This window comes from Falco punctatus (genome assembly GCF_963210335.1).
Source record: "Falco punctatus genome assembly, chromosome: 1".
Lineage (NCBI taxonomy): Eukaryota > Metazoa > Chordata > Aves > Falconiformes > Falconidae > Falco > Falco punctatus.
The window spans coordinates 119724575-119735025 of record NC_137580.1 but is presented as its reverse complement, the minus strand read 5'-3'; the positions used below and the strand labels follow the sequence as shown (position 1 = coordinate 119735025).

General features: G+C 48.4%; 2 protein-coding genes across 3 annotated transcripts in view; both read left to right on the top strand.

Moving 5' to 3' along the window:
- NUP85 (nucleoporin 85) overlaps positions 1-10451 on the top strand; it is a 246140-nt gene that overhangs the window by 156008 nt on the left and 79681 nt on the right. The gene's annotated exons all lie outside the window — the stretch shown is intronic.
- On the top strand, positions 13-10331 carry KCTD2 (potassium channel tetramerization domain containing 2). Its single transcript, XM_080407644.1, has 6 exons — positions 13-392; positions 1764-1872; positions 2534-2625; positions 3322-3417; positions 6185-6310; positions 6898-10331. Exons 1-6 carry the CDS (start codon positions 102-104, stop codon positions 6925-6927), a joined length of 744 nt encoding a protein of 247 aa, XP_080263770.1. The 5' UTR covers positions 13-101; the 3' UTR covers positions 6928-10331.

Genomic DNA, 10451 nt, shown 5'->3' with positions numbered 1-10451 from the left:
TGACGGCCGCCGCTTCCGGCGCGCAAAGCGCTTCCGGGGCAGCGGCGGCGGGCGGCGCAGCGGGCGGTGATGGCGACACGGGGGCGCTGAGCGGCACCGCCATGGCCGAGCTGGCGGCGGCAGCGGAGGGGCCGCCGCGGGGCCGCACGCCCAGTCCGGGCCCCGGGGGAGCGCCAGGACCGCCCAGCCCCCGCGCGGCCGGAGCGGCGGCGGGCTCCGGTGGGCCGCTGTCCCCGCCCGGCGCGGCCCGGCCGCCCGCCGCCTCCAAGTGGGTGCGCCTGAACGTGGGCGGCACGTACTTCGTGAGCACCCGGCAGACGCTGTGCCGGGAGCCCAAGTCGTTCCTGTGCCGCCTCTGCTGCCAGGACGGGCCCGAGCTCGGCTCCGACAAGGTGAGGCCGCGGCGGGGCCGGCCCCCACCACGACCCCGGGATGGCGGGGGCCCGGGCGGCCGGTGGCACCGTGGGGCAGCGCCCCGACTCGCTGCAGGGGCAGGGTGACAGCCCCGGCTGCCGCTGCCCCCAGGGCCGGCACCCCCAGCCGGGCAGGGCCGAGCCGCAGGGCAGCCCCTCGGTGCCCGGGCCCCGTGGCGCTCTGGCAGGCGCCGGCCCCGCATCCCTCGGGTCTCCTTAAGGACACGGTCCCAGGGGTGGCCGCACCTCCGTGAGCGGGGCCTGGAGCCCACCCCGGGCCTGCAGCGCCCCGCCGCCCGCGGTGGCACGGCTCCCCCAGCCGCAGGGAGGCAGCTGGAAGGAAACTTCCCCTGGAACCAGTTATTTTAATAATTTCTCACCCCGAGCATGGTTGCGTTGGTTTTTTTTTTTTTAATACATTTCACTTTACTCCCCCAAAACATTACATGCATGTTCTTTACGTGGGTGTACTTTTGCAGGCACTGCAGTTTACCGTAAGGATTTTGCAAACTGTTGTTCTTGTAGCTGCGGGTTTCCTGCAGGATCTGCTGCGCAGGGTTTTGTAAATGTTTTGTGGGTAGGTCAGACTGAGAATGTCAGGTCTGTTGCCACTCACTGTTTTGATTAAACTCGTTTGATCAAAAGATAAATCCTGGTTGCAATCAAAATATCAGTGAGCAGAGATGACATTTCAGAATGGTTTTGCAGGTTTTTATTGCTTTAGAGCAGATTGATTGGCAGGAGAAACGTTGCTTTAAAGCAGTTTAAGGGAGTGATATGAAAAGGGTTCTGCACAGGAGTTGTCAGCGCTTCAAAGCTGGCTCAAGAGATGCTTTTGCTTGTGAATTGTTTGTTATTTAATGACAACAGTTACTGTATTGCGAGAGACGTGGCTGGGGCATTGCCATGTGCATTTTCAGTAGTAGAAGGGAGAAAATATCTTAGGCTGTTAGCCAGAACTGGAGATCCCGCTTTCCTCCAGAGTCTCCTCGTTAAACTAGCCTGGAAAACAAATGTAGACAGAACACAACTGCCAGCTTTTGGCTCTTACTATTGCAGTGAAATAGAACTGCTAAGCCCTGCTTTTCTCTCCAGGTATATAAACTCTGTTTGTAGAAGTCCTTGATTTGAAGCATCTGCTAGCGTTATTGAGCTGCAACATTCGTAGCTGAGTTCAGATACTGAAAAAAAAAATGTTGGTTTAAATGTGGGGTCATTCTAACACCTTTCACAGGCAAATGAATCCAGGTTCTCAAGGAGAAATTGTTCAATTTATTGTTTTCAACTGAAATTATTTTTTACCTGGTGCCACTGAACCATCCCTGCTTCATTCCTATACACACTCCACAGGATGAGACAGGGGCGTATCTCATCGATAGAGACCCCACATATTTTGGTCCAATACTGAACTACCTCCGACATGGGAAGCTCATCATAAACAAGGAGCTGGCAGAAGAAGGTAAGAGAAGAATACGGGGGAAGAACTGCAAATGCTTTTGATTTTTGATAGCAGGATCCGAAAGCCCTCATCAGAAATGGGCCTGAGTGCGTGGGGTTCCTGACGTGGCAATGCCTAAGGGTGTGAGCAAGCCACATTTCCCAGTAGTGCTGTTAGTTGGTACCATTAGTTTCTCAGAAGGATGCTTATTAACAGGGATTAAAGAATTCTCTGTCTTCCTGAAAGCAGAGGCCTGCAACCCGTCACAGTTCTGCTTAGCTCAAAGGCTTCTGTTAGCAGAGCAGAAGGTCTATTAGCACATCTCCTCTCCCTCCACAGACAGCAGGTCTCTACAAGCAGGCAGCTTTGGTGACTTCTCCCTGATGGGGCTGTGCAAACAAAATTGAGATTGTACCACAAGGCTTCTGATAATCCCAGGTAAAGGGGAACAGTCTTTCTTAAAGATCTTCTAAGTCACAAAAGGAGGTGACAGATAGCTGGTCATCTTCTTCCAGCTTGAGAACACGCGATCGGTGGCAGTCTGTTCAGCATCTGGGGATTTTCTTATATCTAGGTTAGATTTGGAGTCAGGAGCAGGTGTGGCACCCTTGTAGCAGAATCATCTTCATTCTACCCTGTTCAAAGTAACTGAACGTGTCTCTGCTTTTGGTTCCTTTCTCAGGGGTACTGGAAGAAGCGGAGTTTTACAATATTGCATCCCTTGTGCGGCTGGTGAAGGAGCGGATACGGGATAACGAGAACAGAACCTCTCAAGTAATGCACAGGAACGTTTGTTGTGTGAAGTCAGTCATTTTCTGTAGTGCAGCAGGAGGACGAGTGTGGCTGCAGACACTTCTAGTAGCACTCTTGGGTTTAGCAGTCATCTTTAACAGGGGGAATAAGTGCTTTTAGGTAGAGCCAGGGCACAGCTAGGAAAGAGTATCCTTTATGGTTTTGCAAGCACAGACCACCGAGTCATCTGGTTAATGTTGTAGAGAAAGGCAGTGAACAGTTAGACAAGAGGGGCCAGGAGCAAAGATGGGTTCTTATAAAGCAAAATGCACTGCTTTGGTAGGTAAAGAATAGCTCAAACTCTTCCTTCTCTAAACCGCTTTCTGCCCTTTATATCCGTCTCTCTCTAGCAGTTTTCCGCATTGCTGCTCAGTTGATATTGACATACCCAGTAGATTCAATTTCAGAAGAGAAATGAGCAGTAAATGGCTTTGAAAGGCAAAGAAGTTTTGCTCGCACTGGCCTTTAGACGCCTAGAAGGCTTTTGAGAGGTATGCCAGCTGTATGTACCTGTTTGAGAATCAGTTGGATGGTCAGAAGGATGAAGAAAATAAAGCCTGTGGGGCTCAGGCTTCCTCAAATAACGAGAGCAGAGCAGGAGAGGCTTATTAATTTTCTAGCTTTATACTAGTATAACAATTACTAAACTCACACTTAATTTTATTCTCCATGCTTTAGGGACCTGTCAAGCATGTGTACAGAGTCCTGCAGTGCCAAGAGGAAGAGCTCACACAGATGGTGTCCACCATGTCTGACGGGTGGAAATTTGAACAGGTACCATTACCAAAGAATGGCAGAATCCCTCTGAAAGCTGCATATGGAATAAGCAGAGTTTGCTATTGAATTACGCTTCACACTGCTGTCTTCTTCTGAATAAGCAGTCTGAGCTGAGCAGCAGTCCAATGACATGAAATAACTGACAGGAAAAGGCAGAATTCACTCAAACTGCCGAGAGAGATTTCATTTTCTGTCAGGACTTCTTGTATCCTTGTCAAATCCCAGAGCAATTCTGCTCTTCTCCCACATTTCATTGCATATACCAGGCCCCAGTACAACAGCTTTATCCAGGAAGATTAATAGAACCAAGAAAAAACATGGCGCAGCTTTACTGGAAGCTCAAAGCCGTGACTCTGGCATTTGTTAAAGAGGCACTGAGTGACATAAGTACACTGCCTGCAGATGCCTTTGTAACGCAGCTGGTTTCAGGGCCAGGTGTCACTGAAATTGCACATGGCATTAGTTCCAGATTTGGTTTTTGGAATCAAATACAGTCCTCTTACTTAGGAGGACAGAGAACTGGAAACCAGCTAGCATACGTGCTAATGCTGTATTAAGAAAGTGCAGAAGAGGCTCTGGATTACAGCTCTGCTGCCTTCCCAGTTTGGCCAGCTTCAGTACAAGTGGATGTTGTGGGAAATGTGCTGATACAAAGCGAGGCATAAGATTAGCAACAGCACTTCGCTTGTTCATATATATCTGTTCTGTAAAGCCTGGAAACTCCTGTTGCATAGTGGAGAGGCAGCCAAAAACTCACCCTTGTGAGCCAGTAGTGAAATCTCGCGACCAAGAGCCACAGCAGCTTTATGGAAAGGCAGTTCTGCAACATCCAGGTTTTGCTGTTCAGAAATCTACTTAACAGAATTTGCCTTTCACACATGCATGTATACACCCCCAAAATCAAAAGGCTATCGGCAATGCCCTGCATGGGAATCTACCCCTTACATCTTTCCCAGTCTTGCTTTTCAAATCTACAATGACAGGATCAAGATACTAGTTCCAAGCAAATGGTCCTTCTGCCACCCACCACCTTTGCACAAACCACTGAGACCACTACCAGCTTCCTTCCTGTGCACTGCAGGCAGCAGCAGAATGTCCTGCACACCCCACTCTAGCACACTCCCACCATCAGGAGCTGTTCTTGCCCTCCCCAGGACTTGCATTCAGGCTCAAACACCCCCCGGGGCAGCAAGCCTAAACGGAGCGGACTGATACAATGCTTTGGTCAGGGCTAGACCTCACACAGCAGTACAGCCTCTCTCCATCTGTGAGATGGTCCGGACGGGGTCACAGGGCCGGAATGTGGCAGTGGTGCAGCACAGGGTGTGTCCCATGCTGAGACGGGCCCTGCTGGGAGGCACATTGTAGCTGCTGCCTATCGCCAAGGTCTTTCCCCAGATGTGCAACCCAGCACAGCTTCTACCCTCCACCAAATCGTGCCGCTTGGCATGCTGAGGCATGTTAGGAAAGAGGGTGACAGATCTCCGTACTGGGGACAAAGAGAGCCTATTACTAAACCTTAGCCTGGATGCCAGTGACTGAAGAGAGCAGGCAATCCTTTCACTAGATCTATTGATCCAGTCACTTCATAACATCAAAAAGGCTGGCTCAGAAACCTGCAGGGGAGCCAGAAGCGTAAAAGCTGTTGCAGCCTTATTGTCTGTCAGGTTTGGGTTCTTGGAGGACCATACGGCCTTTCACGTTCTCTGCTTTGTAGCATTCAGTCCTGCTTAAATCAAGGATGGAATAGAAATGTGCTATTTTAAGAAGCTTAAACGGTCAAGATGGGGAGCAGGGAAGGAAAAGAAATATTATTTTTTTTTTAATCCTGTGTATCTTTTGCCCTCAGCACAAACATCAGAATCTATTTAAAACAGTACTGGAGGTCAGTCAGTGTGACAGCCCCCCAAGTCTTCCTGCAGCTGCACTGTGACCACATAGATGGTCATCAGTCCAGGAGGGCTGTGGACTGCATCTGTCTAATACATAAATACAGAGGTGTCTCTTCTAAAATCCATTAGGACATGGAAGTTAGGGTGCATGCTGCATAATAAGGTTTCCTAGATATACTCAGTTGATAAGATTCACATTGCTTTCTTCAGATCACTTAGATTTATTGTCTGGAAAGCAGAACAGAGTTGTAAATGACAAATCAGCTCTGCACTCCAGGATGTTCTTTTAATATAATAAAGATAAATGAGACAGATGGGATTTCTTGGATCGAGTCCAGACCCCTCATCACAACAGTAATAGAATATAATCCCATTTATGCAGCTACCGAACTCCATCTTGACAGCATCTACATAAGGAATGGTGCCGGTTTGCCACATGTTTCCCAGTTAATCTAACATCTGTCTGTGGTAGAGTTTCCTTTCCAGTTTTTACACATCAAAGTCACAAGGCAAGTTGAAGCCAAGTTCAGCATGGTCTGGGCTAGAAAGTCTGTGTTGCCTGCCCCACACCTGAATTAGCTGGATATTATATATTGCAAAATCTAACGTGTTTTTCCTTTTTCCGCCCTCAGTAATTGGAAAATGTCCTGTTATGTTCAGCACGGCAGTTTCAGGCTGGAATTTCTTCCCGGGGCTCCAGGTGCCACAAGAGGGCTCTGGAGCTCAGCTGTGTCTGACACAGGAGGCTGCAGGGAGACACTTGGGGTCCCAAATGGGTCTCGCTGGACAGTCATCTCTCACAAAGCAGTTGTATGAATAAAACAAAAGTCAAGACTTGTTGATAGTTACCTTGGCTCTCTCCTTTTGCACAGCTGATCAGCATTGGATCTTCCTACAACTATGGAAATGAAGACCAGGCAGAATTCCTCTGTGTTGTGTCCAGGGAGCTCAACAATTCTACCAATGGCATTGTCAAGGAGCCGAGCGAGAAGGCAAAGGTAAGGCATCTGCTCGCATGCATGGACCTGCATTCCTCTGTACAAAGAAAAAGCTCCTTACGCTAGCAGATCCACAATTCGTAGTAGTGGTTCTGCAGTACCAGCTTTTCCATTTCCTCCTGTATGTGTGATCTTCCCCTCTTGGAAGATTTCATGTTTTACCGTAGGACAAGAGCTAAGGCTCTTTGTACATTTTAAATTAAGACAAAAAAATTAGAGGAAAGAGATAGACTTGAAAGAGGAAGGCAGCATAGCAAGGACCTTTGAGATCGGTAACATTTTGTGGTTGATGGATGGTGCAGGGATAGATAAGGTTGTTTTTTCCCTTTCAGTCCACTCTTCCCCCAGCCAGGATAGCAACAAAAGGCGACATTCTTAACTCCTGGCAGGCAGCTAAGCAGGATTTCTAGAAAAGGGGCTCAGTCAGCTTTAACCAGCCTGTCATTTGTTATCGTAGCCTAAAAACCAGCAAGCTACTACCCACATTCGTCCATCTTTCCTTTCTCTGCAAAAAACAAGGACTCTGCACATGAACTTTTGCATCTAAACTTGTGCAAGGTATTTACAGAAACTCTTTTCTTTTTCAGATTCTTCAAGAGCGAGGATCCCGGATGTAATTCAAGTGTCCACCCTGTTAAAACTCCCAGATGTCAAAAGGGCAGCCTAGCTGAGCAGAGCATCTCTCCGCAGTGCAACCTTGCCCTTGTACAGTAACCAAGCTAATGCAAAGCAAAGCCGAGCCTGTCCTGCCAATGGCGAATAATTCTGGTCATAACCAAAGGCTCCCCTCTTACCCTGGAAACCAAGGAAGGAAAGGACTCTTCCAGTTGGATAATCCTTTCCACAAGTATTAGTTTTATTTTCTTGGCCAGCGCTGTATTGAATTTTTCCCACAATGGCTGGGCCGGATTCCCAGTCAGAGCCTTTGTGAAGGTTGCTCAGGTCCACATGCCCTTGTAACCGGTCCCACCTTCCACAGGCTGGTGTAGGTGGGCGGATCTGTGTTTGAGCTGTGCCATTTCTTGCACCCAGGTCTGCCACCAGAAAAGCGCAGGGACCTTGCAATGCTCCCCTCCTAATCAGCCAGCCCCCCCAAATCAGAAGAATGGGGCTTTAAAAGGAGAAACAAAACAACCACTCGTAAAAAACCCACACAGACTTTTCCATTCTTGCTTTGTATTTGTTCCTTGTTCAATTCCTAAGAGCTGAGTTTAGATACTAAGGGGAGGGGAAGCTGTGTGTACATCTGACACAGGTCTCACTGTTAACACTATTACGTATGGGCTCCTGGCATTTTCCAAAGCCCATTACTTCGCATGCATAAACAAAGAGACCTGTGTTCACCCAGGATAGTGACAGTTCTGTCCTTAGCCCTTCTCTACTGCAGAAGAGTGGTGACATCTTCCTCTCCCATACCCTGCCACGGCCATATCTTAGCCTGGTGCAAAGTCACAAGGTTAGGGACTCGTTGCTGCCAAGTTCAGCTTTGCCTTGTTTGTCTCCAGCAGCACGGGCTGCCCGTCTCCTCTCTTCTCGCCCAGGGAGGACTTCAGGCAGGATTTCTTTTGTACTGTAGCAAGCAGGTAGGTTTAGTTTTAACCCACGAGATCCTTTGCGGAGGAGATCCCCTATTTACATGCAGTGATTTATCTGCAGCCCCCTCACATCCCCACCTTTAAGAGATCACCTCAAATTGCAGAGGGGCATCACAGAATTGGGGGGAGGGGGTGGGGTGGTGGTGGAAAGTTGCCAAACTGTTGTAATGTTTCTTGTCCAAAGTGGTTCAGTGTCGACTTCTGTGACTTTTCTTTCCTTTGGGTTTTATTTTTCTGGAATGCCTTGGATGGATGTGCAAAATGTTCGTTTGTGCCTCTCTTGAATTCTGATCTAAGCCAAACTGCAGTCACTGGTTCCCTCTGTGCCATCCCTAACCAAGGGCATGTCCCTCCTAGTCTGGTAAATGGAATTTCTTAGGAATTTGCTGCATGTTTTTCCCCTTTCATCCTGGCTTTGTTCTTTGTAGCCCAATCGTCCAGGCATTTGGGTCTTTTTGAGTCAAGTCCCAAACTGACATTAAACGCAAAGCTTCAGAGATGCCGGAATTCACAGACATTAAGCTCAGAGCAGATGCTTCTCAAGAAGGTATCAGAAAATTCCTCACCTGGGCTGAGGAGCTGGGCTCCTTTCTGGAGGACTTCAGCTACCTGTGATCTCATAGTTTTGAGATAGAATTAGGCAGGTTTCCCATCTTCTTGCTTGTTGCTGGCAGGGCCTTGCAGCCCCATTACCAACACTCCAACAAGCAGTTCAGCAAGACGCGCAGCAAAGACGCTGTCACCGCTGCACTGTCTGCCTCTCTTCAGTTCTGTACATACTCTTGCCTGCCCTCTCCCATCTTGCTTTGCCAATGTACCTCCTCCGGTGGAAGCTTTGCCTCATTCTCAAGAAAAGCTGGTTAATTACCTGTGCTAGTTTAATCCCGGTAACAACAGACTGTGCCAAATGTCTTTGAATTCACGTTGTGTCAGTTACAGGCTGCTGAAATGCAGCCGGCTTGCCATCACGCTGAAGAACCCAGTTCTTCTTCCCTCCATCTTCCCCGCTGATAACGTGGTGAGGTGGTACTGGTGTGATTAGACCGTACGCCTTGGCTGGGCCTAAATAACACTGTGATGTGTACAGATCTCCTCTGTCGGTATCTTGTAGCCTCAGTCATTGTCCGTCTGTGCTCACTGCTAAGAAATCAAGCGGCATGTGTATGCAAGTTAGCAGGCTAAAAAAGCCCTTTAACACTCTCATCTGTCGGCTTTCCCTTCCTCAGACAAGGGAGTTTCTGGGAACTGGTCAAGAAATATCAAACTAAAGGCAACAGGAACCGGTCGAGCAGTTTTTGTCACATCCATGCCAGCTGAGCACCCTGCTGTTCAAACCATCAAGCTCAAAGCATCACTAGTTGCAAAGGGAGACTTTCTGTCCGGTACAGCTCAAGTAGGTAAAAGCGATACCTCCTTGCTCTTTTGTGTCACCACAAATGCCATACGTGGTGAAGCCCACCGGAGGACTGCCAGGTGCGAGAGTGATGCTATCACTTTCCCCTCTGAGCCACAGAGAGCCTAGAAATTACCGTTTGAACGGAACAGCCGTTTAACTCAAATGCATTAAAAAGGCTATCAAAGTTGCATCTTGGTTTTCCCCTCCATGCTGCTTTCTGCAGCGAGGACGTGCCAAGGGATCGAAGACTCTTTGGGTTCAATTGCAGGGTCTTTTAAGTTCAACAGAACAAGTTTATGGTAGAAAACCCATCACTGGTACCGGACACTCAAGTTCTTGGGTGATATTTAGGACCAGGCATGAAGTCCATCCCGAGCAGGTACATTCCCAGTGGAGGATTTCTCCTTTCCTGACTGCTAGGTCACCTTTACCCTGAGACCAAGGCAGGTCTTGGCATCATGCACCAGTTGCATCCTTTCAGTGCTCAAGACAGGGCTTGTCCTTCCATTGCCTTTCACTCAGTCACAACTATATCAAAACTAGTGCTGAATTAAGATGAAATTTATCCCATTCACTCTCAAAAAGGTAGCATGGTGTGGTGAGTAGGGTAGGTGAGCAGGGGTAGAACTACTGGAATATCCAAGAGTGTTTGTGCCTCTTGGGAAGGTTCACTTTAAAGCATTAATCCTGGGAATGGAGAGTATGACACTTTGGGTTTTTTTTTAAAACTTTCCCAGTGGCCTAAATTGTTCCATTGTGGCATGACTGGAAATAACCTCTTAAAGTGTCTTTGTTTCTGCACATTTTTTTAAAAAAATCGATTTTTCTCAGGGGTGACTGAGTGGGCTGAGGCAAAGGGGGCATGTTTTGCTGCAGGGCAATGGGACGGAGCAGCTCCCCAGTCCTGCAGCTGGGCTGCGGGCTCCTCCCCTCGCGTTTGCCTGCAGACCTGGAGGTTTTGTACAGTTTGTCACATGTCAGTGCCCTTTGCTACCGTTTCTCTTTGTTTATTAAATGTGTTTGAATAACAGTTGAGATTCTGTGATTAATTATTTTTTTTTTTCAATAAAGATTCTGAAATGGGTTTGACAAGTTTGAACAAACGGTCTACAGCCTGCTGCTTTCTCGGCATCCATGTCCAACCTTCCCA